General features: G+C 52.4%; 1 protein-coding gene across 2 annotated transcripts in view; it reads left to right on the forward strand.

Annotated features, from left to right (window-relative positions):
* The first annotated feature begins 5,543 nt into the window (after positions 1–5,543).
* The window catches only part of BIN3 (bridging integrator 3), a 40,330-nt gene continuing 22,551 nt past the window's right edge, over positions 5,544–23,322 (forward strand). The window contains exons 1-4 of one of the 2 annotated variants that reach the window (XM_062510540.1): positions 5,544–5,597; positions 15,484–15,532; positions 22,350–22,390; positions 23,000–23,061. In XM_062510540.1, the coding sequence (XP_062366524.1) occupies positions 5,590–5,597; positions 15,484–15,532; positions 22,350–22,390; positions 23,000–23,061 (160 nt within the window). In that variant the 5' untranslated portion in view covers positions 5,544–5,589. The remainder of the gene's footprint in view (positions 5,598–15,483; positions 15,533–22,349; positions 22,391–22,999; positions 23,062–23,322) is intronic. The other variant, XR_009934052.1, reaches the window with a different exon arrangement.

Genomic DNA, 23,322 nt, shown 5'->3' on the forward strand with positions numbered 1-23,322 from the left:
GCCGGGCCGCCCGCACTGCCTGGATCCCGGCTGCCTGCTCCTGCAATTCCCGGATCCCGGCTGCCTGCTCCTGCAATTCCCGGATCCCGGCTGCCGGGACCGGGCTGTCCGCACCCTCCTTGCGCGGCTCTCCGGGATCCCTGCTGCCCGCACCCTGTTCCCGGATCCCCACTCCCGCACCTGGATTACTCGCACCGCCCGGATCCCGCCTGGATTGCCCCATCCCGGCTCTTCCGGCTCCGACTCTCCCGCACCCCACGGCCCTCACCCGGCACCTCCCGGTTCCGTCCCGGCCCGGCTCCGGGCTGCCCGGGCTGCAGATCCCGGGAAGAATCCCGGCTTACCTGGATCCCAGGGCTCGGTCCGACCCGCCTGCCCTGCCGGGGCTGGCTGCTCCAGGATCGGGCCCCCTCCGGTCCCATCCTGCCCGGCTGCCCTGGGGCTGGACTCTCCAGGATCCGCGAGGGGACGGACGGATGGACGGACGGATGGACGGACGGATGGACGGATGGATGGACGGATGGATGATGGATGGACGGATGGATGGACGGATGGATGGACGGATGGATGATGGATGGACGGATTGATGATGGATGGACGGATGGATGGACGGATGGATGGATGGATGGACGGATGGATGGATGGATGGATGGATGGATGGATGGATGGATGGATGGAGCTGCTCTGGCTCCTCTCCTCGCTGGGCCTGGAGCCCTTGTTGCCCCCACCCCGGCCCCGTGTCCCCCCCCCGTGTCCCCAAGCACCGGCTCCCCGTGTTGGAGGTAAGAGGGCTCAGCCCCCTAAGCCGGGCTGGCGGGGTGGGGGGCAGCCCTGAGGGTCCCCCCAGCTCCGGGGGGCGGCGGGGAGCGATGTCCCAGCAACAGCTTTTGGGTTTCTTTTCTTGTTTTTGTTTTCTTTTTTATTTTTTTTTTTGTTTTTTTTTCAGCAGAAGGGAAATTCTTTACAGTAATACAGGAAAAAAAAAAAAAAGCACCCCAGTATTTTGCTGAATACTTTTTATAATGTGAGATATTTTTATTTTATTTTATTTGGTCACTTTAAAACAACCACCCAACTATGGAGGAGAAAAATCAATTAGTCCTCTATTTTATTATTTTTTTTTTTCTTTCTCCTTCTGGTATGTGCATGTCATTGCATGACTGCTCTGATTTTTTTCTTCTTTTGTTTTAATAAAACTGTGCTCAGACATTTAAGCTAAACTAAGCAAAAATAATCATGACTTAAAAAGAAAAAAAAATCTTTGTTGCCAAAAGGTCGTGCTATCCAGGTTTGATGTCTGCATGTGAAAAAAAAAACCACAAAAAAACACATTAAAAACGTACAAAAAATAAAGAGAAGAGGAAGAATGCAGTCTAATTTATGTGAACTGAAAGGAACAAAAAAAAAAAAAAACAAACCACAATCAGGTTTAACCACACAAACCTAAGGGAATGATATTTTTTGAAAGACTTTTGTATAAAGTTGAGTACTTAGAGAAAAAAAAATCATACCAGATGTAATATATTTTGTGGATGTTTTTATTTCTTGGATTTATAGTACCTTATACTAAGGTTAAAAAAAAATTATGCTTGATATTGTGAAAAGGTGATAATTTTCACACACATTTCATTTGCTCATTTGTCATGTTGTAATGCAAATATGATAGTTAATGCATACAGCATTTTTAAGGGAAAAAATCAGAAATATTGAACTGATGTATTGTTGTACCATTTGCACTGTGAGCAAATGCTAATGCAGTAAATATATTGTGTTTGCTGACAATCAAAATCTGTAGTAAATATCTTTATTTGCTTAAAAATGATCTATATTGGTTGGGAAAGTTAAAAAAAAAGGAAGGTTTTAATGTGTAACGGGAGTGTAAAAAGGGTTGAAATGTGCAGGGAAGTGGGTGCTGTGTCTCTTTACGGACGACTTTGAAACCTGTCTGTACAGAATTTTTTTTCCTAGTGCTGTATTTCCTTAAATATTATTTTTTTATATGATTTAAAAAAAAAATAACCCACTTTTTTTTTTTTCCTCAGCCCCCCCCCCCCCCCCCCTCCTTCAGTTCTATCCACAGGACGGGCACATCAAGACCCAGCTGGGTGACCCCGAAGGCGACCGGTTCCATCCTCGTGTCCCCTCTTTCCTGGCATTTCTGGGGCACCCAACCGGGATTTCTGGGGCACCCAACCGGGATTTCTGGGGCACCCAACCTCTCCCCAAAACCCTTCCACATCCCTGCTTTGCCCTTGACCTCCCATCCCGTTTTTCCGTGCTCGCGCCACCGCCGCCTTGACCCCGTCACCATTTTGCCGGCGGCTTCCGCGGCCGCCGGGATAACTTTGGGCCACCAAAGAGGATCGCGCCGCTTCAGCCGGTAATGCTCCCGCGCCCTTCGCCAGTCGAATCACCCGCAAGGGATTTTTTTTTTTTTCCCAGCCTGGATCGCTCGGGATAAAAATAACCTAAAAATAACCCGGCGGGTTTCAGCGCTGGCGCTCGCACGGGCACGAGGAACGAGTGGGAGAAGGAGTTTTGGAGGCGCTTGGATGTTTGGAGTGGTGGTGTGTGGCGCTTGGAGCCTTCCCCAGGGATGGGGATGGAGCTCCCGGAGCTGGGATTGTGCTGGAGGATCCCAGACCAAGGGTCTGGGGGTGCCTTGGGATGGAGCGTGACCGGTTGAGTATCCCACAAGTGTCCTCCTTCCCAAGGCCTTGCTGGCAGTGCTGGTGGCTGGCATTGGCACCGTGGTCTTTCCTGGTGATCCCAGGGTATGAAAGCGTTGGCAACTCTGTCAGATTTTCCTGCTTTTTGATTTGGATCTGCAGCCGGGCCTGGAGAAACCACTGCTCTGGCCATTCCAGGGCAGCTCTGCCCATTCTAGGGGGTTTGTTGAGCTCCCTGGCTTGGAAAGGCTTTAATGTGGGGAAGATCCAGGGGCTAAGGGTGACTTAGAGCACAGCTGGCCCAGCCAGGGGTGGCATCTCGTGGTGTTGAGGACTTGGCTTTGGAGCCCACGGGCGCTGTGCCGGGTGGGCCCCGGTGTCTCCGCGTGGATTCCTGGTGGTTTAGTGTTTGGTGACCACGTGAGGTTGGATTGGGATGAGCTGGGATTGTCTTTTCCTCTGTGCTCTGGAGGTCCTGCAGCCATGAGGGGCTGTGGAGTGGTTTGGGAGCCATCGGTCCCCACAGTGTCCCCGCTGTGTGCGGCCACCACGGCCCCCAGCATCACCTGAGGGTGCTGTGGTGGTGCTGGTGATGCTGGAGGTGCCCATCTCCACTGGTGTCTCGTGCTGGAAAACGCTGGAGATCCTGGGAACGGGCACGGCAGAGGAGCTGCCCCAGAGAGGAGCCACCCAAGGTTGCACCAACGCTTTGGGGTCCTTCTGCTGGGCTAGGAGGAGGAGGAGGAGGAGGGAAGGACCCGCTCTGCCAGCCAGGCCTGGACATCCCACTGGGCAGGACCCCCTTGGCACAGAGCAGGAAGGTGAGGAGCACCCTTGGGTGGCAAAGCACAGGGAGTGCGTGCAGCACCTTGCACGAAAAATGTTGGTTGCTACGGAAACACGGCACTTTCCATCCCCGTTCTGGGCTATCTGTGTTCTGGGGAGGAGGGAAGGGCTTCCAGTCACGTACCAGCTCCACAGAACTTGCTGCCTTTCCCTCCTCAACGGGAGCACCGGGGTCCTGAGGAGGCCACCAACACCTCGCTCCTCCCTGCTGAGGGTCTTCGGGCTTTGCAGGATGTGGTTGGATCCAAGAGCTCTCCACGGGATGGGATTTGCTGCTCAGGAGGAGCATTGAGAGCTGAGACCCCCCCGTCCCTGGAGTTGGGAGCAATGAGGATCCCCAGCCAGAAGCTCCTGGTTTGCAGATGGAGTACAGATGTTGGTGGGATCCTTCCCTGGTCTTCTCACCTCTGGCTCAGCTTCTGCCACTGCCTGGCAGGCGACGTCATCCACAGAAGGCCTGGATGGTTCTGGATCGCCTGACCCTCATTTCCCACCCCGTGGGACCGTGTGGATCCATCCCCATCTCTGGATGAGCGTTCTGGAGGAAAGGGCCACACTCATCCTCCCAGGACAGGGGGACAAAGAGCAGAGCCTCCACAGAAGATGCTCCCTGAGTCCTGTGGCCACCAGGATGACAGATCCAGGCTCGTCCCAGCTCTGTCTTGTCCCATCCCCTGCGCCCTGAGGTGACAGTGAGGGGCATCACGGTGGGGACAGGGCCAGGAGCTGCCTGGCCCATCTGGCAGACGGAACTGCCGGCAAAACCTTCCTGGCCCCAGCCTTCCTCTTCCTCCTCACCCTACTCCCACCTGGACGGGGATGTCCTGGCTGCTTCCCCTCGGGGTTTGCTCTGACACCCACCAGCACCCCAAAATCGATCCCTTTCCCTCAGGCCACTTCCCCTCTCCACCCATCCCAGCTCCTCCGCCCCATCCTGGCACAAAATGGACACTGGTGGGGATTGCCACCCCCCCCACATCTGCCCCCCCTGCTCCTTTTGGGCTAATCCCTGTCCTCACTGGTGTCGGTAACACCTTCCCAGTTTAGCATCATCCTCCCTGGCTGTAATTACCGCGCTGTTTACCTCCACCTGCTAATTGATAAAGCCACCCCTGGCACCCGGCCGGGGCCTCCGCCCCGTGTGCTGGCATGTGGCTGGTGACACCAGCCCAGTGGCACCAAGCCCATTGCCACCCCCAGGATGTCACCCTGGGCTGATAACAGGGGGTCCAAGGGCACCCAAATCTTGGGGGGCTCTGCTGCACCCTGGGATCACGGATGGTGCTGGCTGATGGGTCAGGGTTGAGGACACGGTGGGTTTTTGGTCACCAAAGTCACTTTGTTGCCTCTCCCACCCCTGTCCAGTCTCCTCAAGATGGGTTTGGGGAGTTTCTTCCCAAAACTGGGTGCTCCTGCTCTTCCAAAGGTGATTAACATCCCTTGGATTTCCTTGACTGGTGCAGTCCTGCTCCTCCTCCTGTTCTCGCCCACCCCAGGATGTCTCTGGGCATCCCCTGCCCAGTCCCATCCCAGTGTGATCCCGGGAATCCCTTCCCTGTGCCCTCACCTAACCCAGGGAATAACCCTGGGCATCTCCTCTCCGTGCCCTCATCCAGCTCAGGATGCTCCCAGGCAATTCCTCCCCCTCACCCACTTCAGGGATGTTCCTGGGCATCCCCTTCCTGTGCCACTGCCCACTGCAGGGATGCTCCTGGGCACTCCATGTTCTCACCCACCCCAGGGATGATCCAGGCAATTCCTTCTCCTTGCCCACCCCAGGGATGATCCAGGCAATTCCTTCTCCTGGCCCACCCCAAGGACGCTCCACAGCTCCCAGCGCTTTATCTCCACCCTCTCCCGCCCCAATTCCAGCCTTTGCACTGAAATCGGACGAATTTTAAGGTCTTTTCTCCGCGCGCCTTTCCCGTGACGTCACGCTCCCCGCCATGTGACGTCACGCCCCCCCCCACGTGGCGTCACCGCGGCGCGCGGCCTCGCGGGGGTGAGCGCTCCCGGAAGGGGCGGGGCCAAAAGCGCCGGCACTTCCGGGAGCGCCGCGGGACGGAGGGGGAGGATGAGCTGGTGAGTGCGGGGAGACCCCCGGGGCACCGGGACCCCCGGGAGCGGGGCAGGGCGGGGGCAGCGGGGGCTCCGGCACCGGGACAGGATGGAGAACCCGGGACAGGCGGGACAGGGAGCGGGGGAAGGCGGGAGAACCGGAACCGCTGGCTCGGTCCCGGCTCCTCAGCTTGGGCACTGCGCTTGAGGAGGAGCCGGGGATGGGCCCGGAGCGGGCCCCGGTGCTGAGCGGTCTTGGCCCGGTAGGGACCCCGGTGGACGCCCTAGAGCGGAGCCGGTACTGCCGGGGTTTGTCCCGGTGCAGGCCGTGGGTGCGGCCCCGGTGAGTTCACGGTGCTGGCCTAGCTTGTCCCGGTGCTGGCCGGGCTTGGCCCCAGAGCTGGGCCTGGAGGGCCCCCGGTGCTGGCCCTGGAGTGGAGCCGGTGCTGCTCAGACTTGTCCTGGTGCTGGCCCCGGTGGGGTCTCCAGTGCTGCCCCAGTCCTGGCCAGGTTTGTCCTGGAGCTGGCCAGGTTTCCCTCAGTCCTGGCCAGGTTTGCCCCAGTGCTGGCCCCAGTGGGGTCCCCAGCGCCGGCCAGGGATGGTCTCGATGCTGGGTCTGGAGCTGGCCTGGAGCGGACCCGGGTGCTGGCAGGGCTTGTCCTGCTGGGGACCCTGGAACTGGTCCTGGTGGAGTCCCCAGTGCCGTTCCAGTTCTGGCCAGGTTTATCCCAGTCCTGGCCAGGTTTGTCCCTGCTGTCCCTGTAGTCACCCACACAGGTGTGCACCCCTCACCTGTGCCCCCCACAGCACCCCCTGACCCCTCCCCGCCCAGGTGCTGCTGCAGTTACATGGAGAGTCCCCAAATGTCCCCATTGGCTCTGAAATGCTGTAAAACCACCTTCAACTCCATGAAAGTAAAGTTTTTTCCTTTAAAAAAGAGGAAAGAAGAATTCTCATGAGTTTGAATCAAACTGATGAGGGCTCAGTTTGGACGTACTGGTTCCTTTGGTGCTTGTTATTTGAATTGTATTAGGAATTAATAATATTAGGAATTAATCTGGACTGCCATGTGTGATTTCTCATCCTGGATAGTCCTGGAGATCCAGTGCTGTTGAGAGGCAAAGGATGGGATGGATCAAGGACTGAAAGGGCTTTTCCTTGCCTGGAATGTTTAGTTCCATGGTGACAATGGAAAATTTTTCTGCCTGGGAGCTGTGGAAGTTGTGGTTTGGAAATGTACTGCAAGAACGTAATGAGGCACACAGACGTACTGATTAAAGTTGGGCATTTGGGCTAAAAATACACATTTATCCACTGGAATCACTTCAGTTTAGCTTTACTCATCTCAGAACAGCAGCAGTTATGGACAGTGTTGGCTAAGGAGGTTTTGGAGCTACTCTTCCCCTGGGAATCTGAGGGAAAGGACTCTGGAAGGGACCCTTTGGTCCAGAAGGAGCTTCAGAGCCAAAATGTGAGGAATAAATAATCCCTTCATGTGTTGGATGTGGAATAATTTGTGTGCAGGGTATCCACACTTCCACTTTCTCTTCCCAGTGTCCATCCCGGGACTGTCACTTGTCACCACAACATCACCACAACACATGTGGCTTTCTCTGGGAGACCTTTCTCTGGGAGACCTTTCTCTGGGAGATCGGGTGTTTTCGCCTCTTTCTGGGGAAGAATCCGAGGTCGTTGCCAGGCGAGTGAGGGGAACTGGGGACTCCAGGGAATTCTGAGTCTCCTTTTTCTTCCCCAGCCTCGTCACCCTCCGGAGCGCCGCTGACGCACGAGGGGCTCGGAGCCCGCGGGGTTCCAGCCACACAATCACCCTCAGTCCTGCCCTGGACCGTGCCCCCTCCCAGCCCGTCCTTCCCAGAGCTGCCCACCCGGGATGAATGGGGGCATTCACGGGGACTGGGGGCTCAGGGCCTGGCGTGACGTCCACGGCAGCTCTGACACACGTCGGGGTCGTGCCCTGCTGCTGAAATGTCACAGTGAGGCACGTCCGGCCCCGCTGCTGCTGCTCTGGCATTGCTGTGGAGCTGGAGAGCCTTGTTCCAGCCCTGGCTGCTTTGGGAAGCAGGGACTTGACTCAGCTTCCATGTGTGTCTCTCTGGTGTTGGGCACCGTTAGTCCTGGGTGGATTCCTCCTTTTCCAGGGCTTGGCTGCTGGAGCTTAGGAGGATGGAGCTTTGTCCTCAGCTTTGTCTTGCAGAGAAGTGGCACAAACTGCCACCATTTGGGCTCCTGAGTACTCATATCAATATTTTTGTAAGAAAATCCCCAGAGATTTAAAGGCTATTGACAGGTCGTTGCTTTGTTGAGTTGTGTGGGGTTAATCCTGAGCCGTCCCTTGCTCCTTGGGAGCTCTCTGTGCTGCATGAGGGCTGGGAATGCTCCCAGGAGCACAGGGATCCCTCCCAGGAACACAAGGATCACTCTCAGGAACACAGGGATCCCTCCCAGGAGCACAGGGATCCCTCCCAGGAACACAGGGATCCCTCCCAGGAGCACAGGAAAAGTGTTCCAGAGGGCTCCTGCTGGTGACAAAGCCTGGATTAAACCTCCAGATTCCCAATTCCTGCACCCAAGCAGTGAGGCAGCTCTGCCTTTCTAGGCTGAGCTTTATTTAGAGCAAGAGTAGGCTTGTTTTGGGACACAGCCTTGCATGCATAGCTGAGATGTTTTGGGAATCTCAGCTGAGCTCCGTGGCTTCCTTTAGGTTTTGGATCAGAATCTCTTGCAGCATTCTCATCCTCCTCTTCCTCATGTGCAATCCAGTGGTTCCCTTGTCCATCACTCCTAAAAATAAAGGGAGTGGAGTACTGGATTTTACTGTATTATCCCTTTACTGCCCCGAGTGCCCCATTTTTGACTTTATAAAGTGTTTTGTAAGCTTCCTGAAACTGCATCAAACCAAACCTCATAACCAAAATCTGCTTTGGTTTCCCCCTCCCCTTCAGGTGAATTCTCACAGGGAAAAGGGGATTTTCAGCAGCGTGCCAGCTCCATCTCCGAGCGCTGCCTCGCTGCGCCACTGCAGCAACTGGTGTTTACTGGGAGGAGAAAATGCAGGAATCAAATGTTGGTGTGTGAAGCTCGTGGTGCTCAGGGCAGGGCTGGGGCACAATATTGGCACAGAGTTCTCTCAGTGGGCTCTGGAGCACGGGAGGGCACAGTGGGAACGGGTGCTTAGGCAATGTTTAACTCTGTCAGAGTGGCTGGGAGTGATTTCTGGAATATTTAAGGATGGAGGTGTGGAGGAGCAGCCCATCTCTCCCAGAGAATGGGGGGCTGGATGGGTTTGCACAGCCTCAAAGTGGAGTTGTTGGTTGTTCCCAATGTTTTTTTTTGTTATGGATTTGCACAGATTGTTGGTTATTCCCAGTGTTTTTTATTTTGGATTTGCACAGGTTGTTGGTTATTCCCAATGTTTTTTTTTTTGTTATGGATTTGCACGGGTTGTTGGTTATTCCCAGTGTTTTCTGTATTATGGATTTGAACAAGTTGTTGGTTATTCCCAGTGTTTTTTGTTATGGATTTGCACAGGTTATTCCTGGTATTTTCCATGTTTTGGAGCCGTGGCCATGCTGGGCAGGTGCAATGCAAACACAGCCCCGGGCTCTGTTTTCTTCCCTCTGAATCAATATTGATGTTTTTTAGGAACCCGATGTGGCCAATGGCAACGCTCCCCCTTCCCTGCAGGTTTCAGTGATACTGGGATCAGGAGATGAGCACGGGATAAAATTAACGGGGATGAAGCAAGTGGATACCAGGGCAGTGAGCAAGGCTCCCAAACACCTCCCTGTTACCTGGAGCACCCGTGCAAGGTGCTTTGCACATCCCAAAGTTTTTATCGTGGTGAAACTTCCCAGCTGAGCATCTCCTGGGGTGGAGCAGCTGGAAAGAGCCACCTTCCCTGCCACCATCACAGGCCTCAGAATGGTTATTCCTTAATTAATCGTTCATTTTTCCACCTGTTTTGTCCAGGTAGCTCCAACTCAGTGCTCTGGTTGAGCCACAACGGTGTTTCACAACCGTGCTTAAAATGGATATTTTTGTAGCATAGTCAGGGCCTAAAACAGCCCTGCAAAATTCTGCTCGCCCACGCGCCTGGCGTGAGTAATTTTCTTTTGATGGGTGAGTAAAATATCATTATTTTTTTCATGCTGCTCTTGGAATGGGTGGGAGAGAGGATTCTGACATTATTTTTGATTTGCTTAACACTGACACCGCTCCTGGCTCCATGCAGGATGCAGAGGCACCCGCTCCCAGGAGCTCATCCCTGCACTGCCAAACTTCAGCAAGGTGCCTTGTTTTCCCTGGCCTGACCTAAAATCCAGAAAATCGGTGTTTACACCTCTTTTTTTTCCCCTCTTTTTACACCTCTCTCTCCCTTCTCCCCCGCTGCAGCGGCTCGACCTGCCATCCCTGCATGCCTTCAAACCTCCCAAGTTTGCAGGGGTGGGGTTGGAATCCAGGTGGGAGCTCTCACCTGCGCCACGGGCGCGTTCATTCCCCGGGGATCCCATCCCCACATCCCTCCCATCCCCACCCTGTGACCTCCCCTCATCTCCACGAGGAGAGCACCCAAACGGGGATTTGGCGCAGAGTCTCCCTCGACAGAAGCTGTTTGTGATCTGTTGGAATATTTTTTTTCCTTTTTTTTTTTTTTTAATTTTTTTTTTTTTTTTTTTGCCTCCGCGCTGTGTTTGGAGCGGTTGCCATGAGTTCCTGGGAGGGGGGGAGAGGGGTGGGACGGTGCCTGCGGTTTCCATGGACACGCAGGGAGCACAGCAAGGAGGCATCCAGGAGATTCATGCCTAACCTGAGCCTGCCCTCCTGCCTGGCTCACCTGGGCACGGCTGGCATCCCCTCCTAGCCGGGGATTTGCACATTTGGGTGTTTTTAGGGAGTCCGAGGGGTTTCCAGGTTTTTGAGATTTTGGTGTGCAGTGTTTCCTCTCCTTGTGCAGGATGAGACTCGGGAATGCTGCTCAGTAGAGCTTCCTTTGAACTTCCTGGCTTTCCCTTATCATGGAAAAAGTCCTTCCCTAACGCCTCCATCCCACAGGGAAACTTCACCCAAGCACAGAGGGAGGAGAAGCTCGGCCGAGTTCGCTGCGTAGCAGAGTGGGAAGGTGAAGGTTCCCGTCCTTCCTCTAGTGCTCCTGACCTTCCTGTTGGGGTTTGCAGAACTTTGATCCCTCTGGGATAGCAGCTGATCCCATGACCAGGCAGCTTCTCTGGATGCAGCTACACCTCGAGCTGAATCCATTCCCAAGCCGGGAATGGATTCAGGAGCTTCCCAGGGAAAGGCTCAGGGAAGGATCCAGTTTCTGCCGTAGCTTTGGGATGGTTTTTGTCTGCGCAGAGGATCAGGTGTAAAGGGATGGGTTTGTAGAATCCCTCATCATCCCACATGCCAAAATCTTTGGGAAAACCAGGCTCGGAGGGTCGGGGTCACCCTGGCAGCGCGGGAGGCTGGGTGTCATCCTCCTGCCTGCAGGCACAGAGAGGTTTCTTTCCGGTGAAGGAATTGAGATTTTTGGTGGAAATTCAAAGAGTGAGAAGCTCTGGCGGGGATCCAGGCTATGCTGGCGCTTGGGGTTTCAATGAGAGAGAGAGAGAGAAAGGAGAAAAAAAAAAAACAAACCTGAAACTTTCCACAGGAAGCGGGCACTTCCCACAAAACATGGATTTAGTAGGTGGTCTGGCAGTGGTACCAGTAAAAACCAGTTTTGGCCACCAGTTCATACCAAAGTGGGACCTGTGGGTCCCCTGCAAATGTCACTCATGCCCACCTGGGGCAGGAATATTGAATTTAGAGGCTCAGTGTCACTTTTCTCAAATTAATTCGTATCCAAACTGCCCCAGCCTCTGCTGTCCCTGCTTGTCCAATCTGTCTGTCCATCCTTCTTCCCTCCCTTCCCAATCCCTGCCTGGCAGCTCAGCATCCCCAGGGGCAACATTTTATCAGCTGCGGGTGAAAATATTTGGTGTTTATCCCTTGCTTATCTGCCAAGGGTCTTCTGGGGCCTGATTAGGGGTGGTAAAGCTGATGGTGAGCTGGGAAAAAGGATCGCATCCCACAGGGAATTTATCCCTTGGGCATGCTCTGAAATGCATCCCAGCTCCCCACGGGCAGGGGTGATGCCAAGGTTTGATGTCCACCCTAGGAAAGGACCATTCCTCCCTAATTTAGCAAGGATTGAGCGATTCCTGCTGGCAATTCCTGCGTGCCTCCGTTCCAGGGGAGTGGGAGGGGGAAGCTCCATGATTTAAGCAGCAGCTCCCCGCAGACCACATTGGAGCTGTATCCCCCCTGCCTGGGAGGTTTGTTTCCAACTCTCCCGTGCATCCAGAGGAGAATTAACTGCTTTGGTGTGTGTGGCCCTGCGTTTGCACATGGAGAAGCCAAGTAAATAGATGAGATTGCTGGGGAAACTTCAGAGAAAATCAGCCACAGCTTCTCCCACCTTCCCCTCCCTGGGGTTCCTGAGCATCCCCGAGTAGAGCTCGCAGGATTCTCTCCACCCACACTTTTTTTTTTTTCCCCCCTTACTTTAAACTCTTCCCACCCTCTCCCTGCAGTGTTTCACCCTCCTCCCTCCTCGCTGAGCCCCTCTGCTTTCCCAAATTCCGGGTGCTGTGGTGGGGAGGGGGCTGCGAGGGGCTGGGATGCTCCCCCAGCCCCGCAGGGTGGGAATGTTCTCCGGCTGTGACTCAGCTCTCTCGGCTCTTCAGGAACGGCATTTCAAGGGATTTCACACCCCAAACACAACCCCAGCTTTCTCTCGCTCAGCAGAAAATAAAATTTAAAAAAAAAAAAAAAAAAAAGCACCGATTCTGGTTTTTCTTTTGGTGTTTCTAGAGCCAGGCTCAGCTTTGAAGGTACCAGGGAGATCCGTGCCACGATGGGAATTCATGGCAGCGATGGATACGGATCCACCTCCCCCCAGTTTATTTTTTATTATCCTCATCTTGCATTTTCTAACTAGAAAAAACAAAACAAAACAAACAAAAAAAACCCCTCTTAATTTTGAAGCAAATGGTTGTGATTTTGCTGTGGCAGCTGTACTTTGTCCCCCCACAATTTTGCAGGCAGGGACACAACTCCCAGAGGGACGAAAATTCGGTGCCAGCAGCAGTTTTGAGGCGTGGGGTGAATCCATTTGGTTTAAAAGCTCCAATAAAATCCCTATCTTTCATCTTTTTTTTTCTTCTTCTTCTTTCTTTCATTCCTGCTCATCCATCTTCCCCCCCCAACCCCTCCCCCCCAGAGAATAATATTAAAAGGCAATGATTTAGAAACCAGGAAAAATTATGTAAAATTGTAAAATAGAAAAAAAAAAAAACAATAATTGAGGAACAGACCTGACTTGAACAGGGTTATTTTTTAGAGGTTTTACTGAGACAGACATAATTACCAAGTGGCATCACAATGCTGATAGAGATATTTACTGCTGCACGGGGGATTTGCAGCGCTCCACTGACTTCCCTTTATTTCTGGGTGAAAAAAAAAGGGATTTTTGGGGTTCCGTGGTGGGGTGAGGATGGGGAATGGGATGGGACAGGACCCCCTGTGCTCCCTCTGCTTTCCTCTCCCAGCCCTGGTTCCCAACCAATGCTGATCCATGGCTTTTCCTACCCCACATCCCTCTTGTCACCACAACTCCCTGGATTTCACCATTTTTCCAGCACCTCTTTGGGATGCTCTCTGTAACCCCCAGAGAGGCAGGTTGTACACAGGTAATGCTTAAATCACCTTTTTAATTGTCCTTTCCCACTAGGAACCAGCCTGGCTCCAGTTCACTGCTTGTTCCTGCCCTGCCAGAAAGTGGCAAACTGGTTTTAACAGGGATAACACTCCCCTGAGTAAAATCTTCATTTTTTTTTTATCCTTTCACAACCAAGTTGATGCCATCACTTCCAAAAACATCAAGTGACAGCACCTGGCTGTGGATGGCAGGCAGCAGGTGCCTCATTTTGGTTTATATTTGACCCACAGAGGAAAGCAAAAAGGGAAAAAAAAGTAATATATTTTTGTTTTCTTCCTGTAAGGCACCACACCCCCAGTTATTGACAGGGAAATTATACAGCAGAGTGGTGTTTGTTTGTAAAAGAAGGGTGATTCACACTGCCACAGGAGCTGGAAAGGGTTAAACCCAAAATTACACAAGTCCCAGCAGAGAACCATAAACAGGAAGTTCTCCCCCCCAAAAAAAAAAAAAAAAAATTAAATTTAAACCTGGTGACTCAGGTTGGCTCCAGAGCTGCTCAGGGAGGGTCACAGGGGGTGCAGGCCTGGATTATTCCCAGTGGGTAATTACAGCTTTGGTTTGAAAACAATGGGAAAAGTGGGAAGAGCATGGTTTGGAGTTCAGATAATCCAGGTTTTTTTTCTTCATCCCGCCCATCCTTCCATTGCAAACTCTTCCTCCTGTTGCACACAGCTGGATTTTACAGCAGGTTACATTGATAAAATATTTCCTGGGGGTCCAGCTGTTGGATGGAGCGGTGCTGGGACCTTGGAGGTGGAGCTGGTGGGAAGCAAATGGAAAACCAGCAGTGGGAAAAGCCAGACTGGGAGGCAGCAGCACCAGCACAGTCCCAAAATCCATGTTTTTATTTCAAGTTCTAGGTAGGAACGGGAGAATTTGGGCTGGTCCAGTCCAAATTCTCAGGAGGGGACTCAGGCACTTTCCCAGAAACTCCTGGTGCAGATTTGGAATGGGATGAAGCTGAGCTGTAGGTGAAACATCTCTAGCAAAAAATGCTTTAATGTCATTATGACCTCAATTTTTTCTATTTATTTAAAGCATCACAACCCAGAAAACATTGGGAGATTTTGGCTGAGATGCTTTAACCAAGCAGCACCTCTTTAACTTAATTAAATCCATTGACAACAGCAGTTGAATTCCTGGATTTTCATTATACTGATAGGTGAAAGAAATCCAATTATTTTCAGGCTGCCTGCGTGGCTGCTCCCAGCTGACCCAGCCACCCTTACATATGTTGTGTAATTTATTTAGAGTACTCTTCATATTCAGGTAACCCAGATTTTCCCGGGAATTAGGGATTTTAAGAATGAAGGCTGTGCTGGCAGGTGAGCTGCTCCTCCAGCTGTTGGAGCAGAGGAATCCTTTGAAGCAGCTCTCAGCTCCAGACACTGGGTTGTTACTTTTTTAAATATCCTCTTTCTAAATATTTACAGGCTTTGTTTGGTTGGTTTTTGTTTGTTTGTTTGGGGTTTTTTTTAGTATTATTTTATCCTCCCCAGCAGATTTGGTTTTGAACAGAGCGGGTTCTTCAGCTGCTTGTGGAGCATCCTTGCCTTGATTTGGGGTGGAGGGAGGAAGTGTGGGGCTGACCTCAGGGGTGCCACTGGCTCTTGGGAGAATCAGAGGGACCCACGAGGACCATCCAGACAAGGGCACTGTGATAGAATCATGGAATGTCCAGGGCTGGAAGGGACATGTGGAATCACTGATCCAGCTTCTGACCCTGCACAGCCACCCCAAAATCCCGCCCTGGGTATCCCTGGGAGTGTTGTCCAAATGTTCCTGGAGCTCTGGCAGCCTCGAGGGTTGTGCCCATTCCCTGGAGAGCTCTCCCAGTGCTTATCCCAGTCTTTGGGAGAAGAATCTTTCCCTCAAATCCAACCTGACCCTCCGTTGGTGCCGTTCCCTGGTTCCTGTCACCGTCACGGAGCAGAGATCGGAGCTCTGGAATGCTGAGGAGTCTCCCCACAGTCTCTCCCACCCTTTCCCTCTCCAGGGGGAGTGCACAGTGCCTGGAATAAGGTCCTGCCACCCCAGGACAGCCCCTGGTGCCCCCAAACCCACCCCCAGCACCGTGCCCGGCACCAGCACCGCTCACACATTCCCTTCTCCTCTCTCTTTTCCAGGATCCCGTTCAAGATCGGGCAGCCCAAGAAACAGATTGTACCCAAGACAGTGAGTAAACCAGTTCCCCCTTTTTAGCTCCAGCCTTGGATCATGTGGCTGATGAGTCAAGCCGGCACTTTGACTCGTCCCATTTTGCAGCGTGTGGGAGGGAGCTGGAGCAGCAGAACCTGTTGCCGCGTGTGACCAGCGCTCTGCTCCTCGTGCGAGGAGCGAGAGGGAGCCCCATGCGGGCAGAATATTTTGGTTTGGGATCTGTTGAAATTATAATTTATTTTTTTTTTTTTTGGGAGGGGTGTGTGTGTGTGTGTGTGTGTGTGTGTGGGGTGGGGGAAAAAAGCTCTCTTGGTCTGGCACAGTTTTCCTCGGAGATGGCTGAACGGGTTTGCTTCCTTCCTTCCTTCCTTCCTTCTTTCAGCAATGGCTTGTTTGTTCATCCTTTCGGAGCAGATGGAGGAGGAGGAGTGGTTCAGATCGCTGAATATAACTGTTTCCAAAGAAAGGCTTATAAGCTGAGATGCTTAGTGCTCAGGCGTGAATTAATTTGTGCTGCACAGCATTTGCTTTAAAAGCAAATTAAAAAAGCATTTTGTATTCCCAAGGATTTGAGGCTCCTACCCCAAGTGCTGCTGCTTGCAGCTGGCTGTGGTATTTTCCCTTCTTAAGCAGCTTGGCTTTGCATTTGTCCCGTGCCAAAGAGAAAAAAAAAAAAAATCCCAAAAAAAGCTGTGGAACCTCCCAGGAGCTGGCCCTGAAAACTCACCTGGACACCTGCTCTGAAAAGGGAGCCCTGAGAGGCAGCGTGGGGCAGAGCTTGTCCCTCTAAGGCGTTGGTGACCTAATCCCCTGCACAGACTGACATCCCTGATCCTTCCTCTCTGGGACACTCAGCTAATTCTGCAGGATGCGTGGGCACCTGCGTTTGTGGGGCAGTTTCTCCTTGGGACATGACATTTTCCCTGGAGGCAGAGGGCTAATCCCACCACTCCCTTCAAGGCTTGATTGTCATGTTTTATTTTAAAGGATTTGGTGGTTGTCTGCTGCCGTGGAGCAGCAATTTTCTGTAACAGCTCCAGACTGTCAGTACAGAATTTCAGCCAGGCAGGCGACGAAGACGAGGACTGGTAAAATTCCTCTGTGGTTTTTCCGTGTTTTCAGCTGCCCTTTCCCAGGGGCTGGTGTTCCACCAGGAAGGTGCCTGTGATCCCTCAGGTGAGGCAGCCCAGCCTCAGCTCTTCACACCTTTCCCAGCTCGTGTCAGGACCCCTCACATTCCTTGCTCCACAACATTTTGCCTTTCCCAGTGTTCCCAGCACTGATGTCTTCCCATGCTGGGGCATGAGCCAACTGCTCTGCAGCTCTGGGTGTCTTGGCCAGCTCTGCTGGGCATCTCCAGCCCACCCATTCTCACATCCCAGTTGAATATATTCGATTTCCTTGCTGGTTTCCCTCCTGTCCTGCTGTTGGGAGAGGATTTTCTCCCCTAAAATCAGCCATCCCTGAGCTCAGGCTCCCTGCAGATGAGCTGTGGCACCTTTGAGATCTTCTCTTCCCTGGAGCTGCTGGAATGTGCTGTTCTGAAGCAGTTGGCAGCCTTTGCTTATATATACATGTGTGTGTATTAAATAGAACAGCTCAGAATATCTGGCAGCAGAGGTTCATTCAGAACCCAGAGCTTTTCCAGGCCTTTTCCTTTTCCTTCCTTCCTTCCTCAGCTCCCCAGGAGCAAGATTTTGTGTCAACAAAGTTGGAAACCGATTTTTCAAAGGCTTCCACTTGCCCTGGGGTGATGATGATGATGATGATGATGGTGGTGGTGTTGCTCTCCAGGCAGCAGATACAGGGAAAGCAGAAAACAGGAAGCCCAAAACCTTGGAACTTCACGCCAAGCATAGAGTGCAGCTCTTCAAAGCAGAACAAACAGCAGGAAACCACGGATATCCCCCGGGATCAGGCATTCCATGCCGTGGTGTGGAAGGGATGGTGTTTCTTTGAGCTACAGGCCCCCAAATTTACCTCCCAGTTGCAGGCTGAGACACTCCATCTGTGCAGGCATTGGGGAACAGCAGCAGCAGCAGCAGCCAAGGGCTGGGATATTCCAGATGTTGGGCTCCAGAGCTCGCTGCAGGAAGTGGGAAGGTGTGGCATCTCCAGGGCTGCATCCCAAGCCCATCAGAAGGGAAGTGGTTGTGGGTAGAGGATCTCCCACTCACAGAGACCGGACCACAAAAGAGGATGGTGAGGAGGGAGGGATAAAAAAGAAAAAAAAAAAAACAGCGTTTGTTAGGATGTAACTTCTTTGGCTCTCCATGAGGCCTGGGACTGGAGTCAGGAGATGGGGGTGGCTTTGCCAGGAGGCTCAGCAAGCCAGAGAGGCTTTTTTGTTGTCTCGGTGCTGGGGCTGATGTCAGATCTAGGCCAGGAGTAGTCCTGAAAAGCAATTTGCCTGGGCTGCCGAGGAATTAGTCATGACTCCCTGTGCCCACTCGCTTGTGATCCTTTGGAGAAGGGCACGGTGTCAGCCACAGTTTAGCTCTTGAGGGAGAAGGAAACCCCGGTGGAAAATATCAGCTGGTGAACTGAGGTGATCTCCCCCTCCCCAGACATGGCTGTGCTTTGTTTCCACCTTAACCTGGGCAAATCCAATTCCAGACAGCATAATCTCTCCCCTCCTCTTCCCTGAAAAGAGCAGCTGTCACCAGGCTCTGGGAGCTGGGTGGGAGGATCTAATGCTCAGAGAGGACCTGCTGTCAGCAGGGCCACGGGCCCACAGCCCAATTAAACTAATGCCCAGTGATAGGAGTTAAACCTGTTAGAATTATATCTCTCCACCTTTATTGCTCAGCCACGAAGCCTCTTAGGGCAGAGATGTTCTTCCCTCCCTCGGGACCGCTCCGCTCCCAGCAGAGGCTGCGCTGCCATCGGAGCTGTCTCGTCTCCCCAGCTCTCCTGCAGCTCCAGCTGAAGTTCACCTGTGTCCCCCCGAGGTTGTTCCCTGCCCTTCACCGGGGCTGGGATGATCCAAGCAGGCAGGGAAGCAGGGAGCAGAGCCAGCCCTGCATCCCTGCAGGGCGCTGGGGATGGGGCGAGTGAGGTTTGATCCCAGTTTGATCCCAATCTCCCTCCCTGCTTCCCTCAGCCCTGCTCTGGCCTGGGCTGACTCAGACCACTCGCCCTCCTCCTCCTCCTCCTCCTCCTCCTCGCTGGCCTGAGTCAGCTTGGCAGGGAGTGGAGACCTGAGCTGCCAAACCTCCCTTCCTTGACTCATCCCAGCAGCTCTGCCTTCCCCAGGGGTGTCGGACACGGAGCTCCGTGAGCAGCAGGATTCCACTGCACCTTTCCATTGGGCTCCAGCAGCGAGCTGGAAATCCCAAAACAATGGAGTAAATGTCATGGGAATGATGGGGTGAATTCAAGGGATGCCAGTTAAATAATTTTGCTCATTTTCACTCCCTGCCTTCGATCCTTTCTGGCCAAAGTGGTCTCTGCAGTTGGTAGGTGCCTCCTTTTTCCCTTTTCCACTTTTCTGGGAAACTTTCTTGCAGGATGGGAATGTGGAGATCTTTCTGGGTGGAGTCTGTGACATCCCACATCCAACTGCACTCCACAGCTCTGGCTCAGGCTACTCACCCACAGGACTTACCTTGAAATTCTTGATGGGATGGCAAAAGCTCAGCAGAAATTCCATCTTAGAACAGAATTCATGGCCTAATTCTATGGGTTTGGGTTTTTTTGGTGAAGAGGGAGAAGGAAACACACACTTACTTCCCTCTTTTTCCCAGGATCCCCAAAGAGGCTGAGACCACTGCAAGATGCAGAAATCAGCTCATCTTCCTCCTCCAGGAAAAAACATGAACCCCAGGGGGATAGGAAGGCTCCTCACAGTCCCTCATTTCCATCTCTTTGTAGTATTGGCTTCAGTCTTGCTCCACTGCCTCATAACCACGGTGGTGATGATGATCCTGCCCTTCAAGCAGGAGGGATCTGATCACAGGTGGGAGGGAGGCCCAGTGTTTGCAAACAAAAAAAAAAAAAAAAAAAAAAAAAGAACTGGGTGAAGGAGAGAAATGTTTTATTTCAAAGCTTTTCTCATCGCTCTTGATGTAGATTTAAATAAAAACCCCGAGACAAGCGATTTTTGCATTACCCAGCCCCTGTGCCTGGAAGAATAAAAAAAAAAAAAAAAAAAAAAAAAAAAGGTTCAATACAGAAAGCTTGGTTTGATTTGGAGTTTTCAGAAAGAGGCTGCAGAGCAGTGGGATTATTTTAATAATACGGAAACTTCCCTTCAGGATATTGTAATTTTCTTGCCTGTACTTCTTGTTCTCGTTACTCTTAATGTGCTAATCCTCTCCACAGCCTCTGTCGGCTGCGTGTGACCATGGATAGCTACTGGGAGTGGGAATTACTGTGTGCTCTGCAAAATGTTCCCAGCTTGTCCTCCTTGCAGGGCTCTGCCTGTGACTCTGCTGGGTGGGAGCACGTGAGAGCAGCTTTTCTCTCTGCAGAGCTCCTCAGAGCTGTTTTTGTGGGATATCCAGGCTCCAGCCATGGCTGGGAGGCTCCAAGAGCTCACAGACTGTGGGGACTGGGAGCCAGTTGCTGCCTGTGGGCGTGAAAAATAAGAGCAATCCTTGGGCAGCTGTCTCGGAGATGGGGCTGGGGATGTGAGTCAGGCTGGGCAGCTGAAGTGTCTCTGTGTGGAGTCACCTCCATCCCATGTGGATCCTGCTCTGGCAGTGGGGTGGGGGTTTTGGGGGAGCTCGGGTGGTTTGGGGGGTTCACAGCACCCAGAGGGTCTCAGGGTGAGGAGGTTTTGCTTTTTGATGGAATGAATCCTAAAATCCCAAAATGGTTTGGGTGGGAAGGGAGCTTTAAATGAATCTTGTTCTACGCCCTGCTGTGGGCAGGGATATCTTCCACTGTCCCAGGGGGCTCCAGCCTGGCCTTGGACCCTTCCAGGGATCCAGGGACAGCCACAGCTCCTCTGGGAATTCCATCCCAACACCTCCACACCCTCACAGGGAGGAATTCCTTCCCAAAATCCCATCCAACATTGTCCTCTGGCAGTGGGAAGCCATTTCCTGTGTCCTGTCCTTCCATCCTTTGTCCAAGTCCCTTTCCAGCTCTCCTAGAGCCCCTTTAGGCCCTGGAAGAAGCTGCTCCATGTCCTTTAAGCAACGATTCCTTTTGATTATTGCACAGAAACGGGCGAATCTGACAGCAAAAGAAGAGGCAGAAACCCTGAATATTTGCAGGTATTCCGCAGCCAAACCCTCCAGCTTTTGGAGGAATTGGTTGCTGAGCAGATCCTCCTAAACACGGGGAGGGAACGAGAAGGGAACGACACCCCAGCCTTTCAAAGGGGGACATATTTTTTGAGTCGTGCCCGACCCTGTGTGGTTTTCAACCAAAACAATTCACACCTAAGGCCTATAAATAGAGTTCAATACTCCCTGGATATTTTAGCAGCCGGAACAGGCCCGGGGATGGAGGGTGAGTTTTACTATGTGCTGGTTACCTGACCTGCAGGGCGCCAGCTGCCGTGGATTTCTGCGGCTCCCCGAACGCCAGGCACAAGTCGTGTGAGCTGCCCCCACACTGCTCCGTGTCTGTTCTCTCCAGCACCCAATTTTAGCAGCACGAAAAGGGAGCTGGAGCTCCAGGGGAGGGTTTTTTGGAGCAGGGAGAGAGCCCAGCTCGCATCCCCCGGATGGTGGGAGCGGATGGTGCGGACAGCTGGGTGCTGGGATGGGGCTGGAATGTGACTGGTCACTGCCCGCCCCGGGGTCAGGCTTGGTGGAGTTCAAGTGCAGCCCAAAAAGATGTTTTAAAAAAGGAGATTTTTATCTCCCGTGTTTAACCCCCCAAGCTTTTAACAGCAATTCTGCTTGAAAAGCAAACGTCCCCATTAAACGTTGCGGTGCCGCATCGAGCCTGGGATTGAAATCCCAGGGCCAGCAGGAAGAATTGGAACAAACCTTTGGATCCTTCTAGTCCTGGCTGCTCCCACCACTCTGCATTTCCTTAATAGCACAGGAGCTTGACAACACAACTGAACCCAGCACTGATCCCATGACAACAAACGCGCACGGATTTACTCTTGGCTGGTCAATTGAAATCCATTTGCTTCTCTGGTTGACGAGGTGTGGAATGAATGTTTTAAGTGTGTTAAAACAGTCAGCATGGAAAGAAAGTTCCTTAAAATATCTCCTATCACTGGAGGTTTGCTGCCAGCTAGCAAGTAGGAGGGAGCAGGCACTGAGGTAGCATCGGGAGAAGGCTGGGCTGGAGCTCTGAGCTCGGAGCACAGGGTTCCCCTCCCTTTTGGAGGTGTCTCAGTCCACTGGGGTTGTGCTCCAGCCCAAGAGTTTCATGGGAGGGAGCTGCTGTGGGGGTAAGGAGTGTGTGGAGGGGGTGAATAATGCCGAGATGGGAGGGCTCACTGGTGGTCTGGAGGGAATTTCACAATCCTGTTGAGGATGAGGAAGGAGACAGCCAGACCCACCTCAGAGTCCTTAATGGGGCTGGAGGAGTAGCAGCTCCCCTCAGTTTTTGGGAGGGAGCACAGGCTCATCCCCCAGCACTGAGCCATGCCAGGTTGTGCCCTCCCTGCTCTTACAGCATTCCCATTTATTCCATCAGCTCCTAGTCCGTGTCCTTGGCTCGAGCTGACATGTTTGGTGCCAGCTCCAAGAGAGTCTGGAACTCAAAAACCTCAAAACTTCCTTTACTTTTGAGGGATGGCTCCCATTAAAGCTGAAGTTTGTGCTGGGCTCAGCCTGGCATTTCCCAGGACAGCTTTCCCTGCACACTGCAGGCTGCCCTACAATCCCTTGGAGCTGATTTCCATCTCTTCTTTCCACAGGTGGAGAGAGACTTTGAAAGGGAATATGGGAAGCTGCAGCAGTGAGTATCAACCACACTGGTCAGACAGGACAGGCCGCGTGCTTCCCTCCTCTCATTGCATCTTCCCAGGGAATTTTAGCCAGGGATGCTCTTCCCAGTGAGCAAATCCCTCACTGCCCTGTAATTTCCAATTCTTCAGGGTTTCTCTGAATGTTCAAAGGTGTCCTCAGAAATATTTGCAGTGGGGTTGCAGATTCTGGCAGCTTTAAAAAAAAAAAAGGTGTAAAATTGCCAGAAAACGGCAGGGTCCCCAAAGAGCCCAACACCTCAGAGGACCAGGAGTGGCTTTGCCATCCTGCCTGTGACACAGGAGCTCACACGGATCATCTGGAAGCATTTGGCTTTACCATTTGTGCTAAGTGTGAGAACTTTTCAGGAAATATGCGAACTATGAATAAGAGATCACCAACTTGAAAAGGTTAAAAACCATCTGAAAACAACCCGAAAGGGTTGAGCTGCACTGAACTTCATCGAGCCTTGCCTGGATATTTTTAACTCCCACCAGAAGCCAGCATATTCAGCCCGTAAATGATTTGTTGCACGTATGATACACTTGCGTTTCTTTCTTTCCAAGATTCTGACTTTGCCTTCTTTCTTCCCATCTTTCAGATTGGAAGATCAGACCAAAAAACTTCAGAAAGATATGAAGAAAAGCACAGATGCAGATTTGGGTAAGTGACTGGAGGATACATCGACTGTGAACTTGGCCACAGAGAGATGAAGTGACTTTTCTCGAGATCACATGAGTAATGTGTGACAAGTCTGGAAAACAAATCCAGAGCTCAGTCCCACTCAGTTTGCTTAGTTACAAGGCCATCTGCGAGAGGGCTTCAAGCAGCAGCTCAGCCCAGGGAACACAGAGAGTGCTGCGGGCTCAGTCCCTGTCTCCTGAGCTCCATGGCCTTGGACAAGTCCCTTTCTTTTCTTTGCCT

The sequence above is a fragment of the Cinclus cinclus genome, chromosome 29, assembly GCF_963662255.1.
Source record: "Cinclus cinclus chromosome 29, bCinCin1.1, whole genome shotgun sequence".
In the NCBI taxonomy this organism is placed as follows: Eukaryota; Metazoa; Chordata; class Aves; order Passeriformes; family Cinclidae; genus Cinclus; species Cinclus cinclus.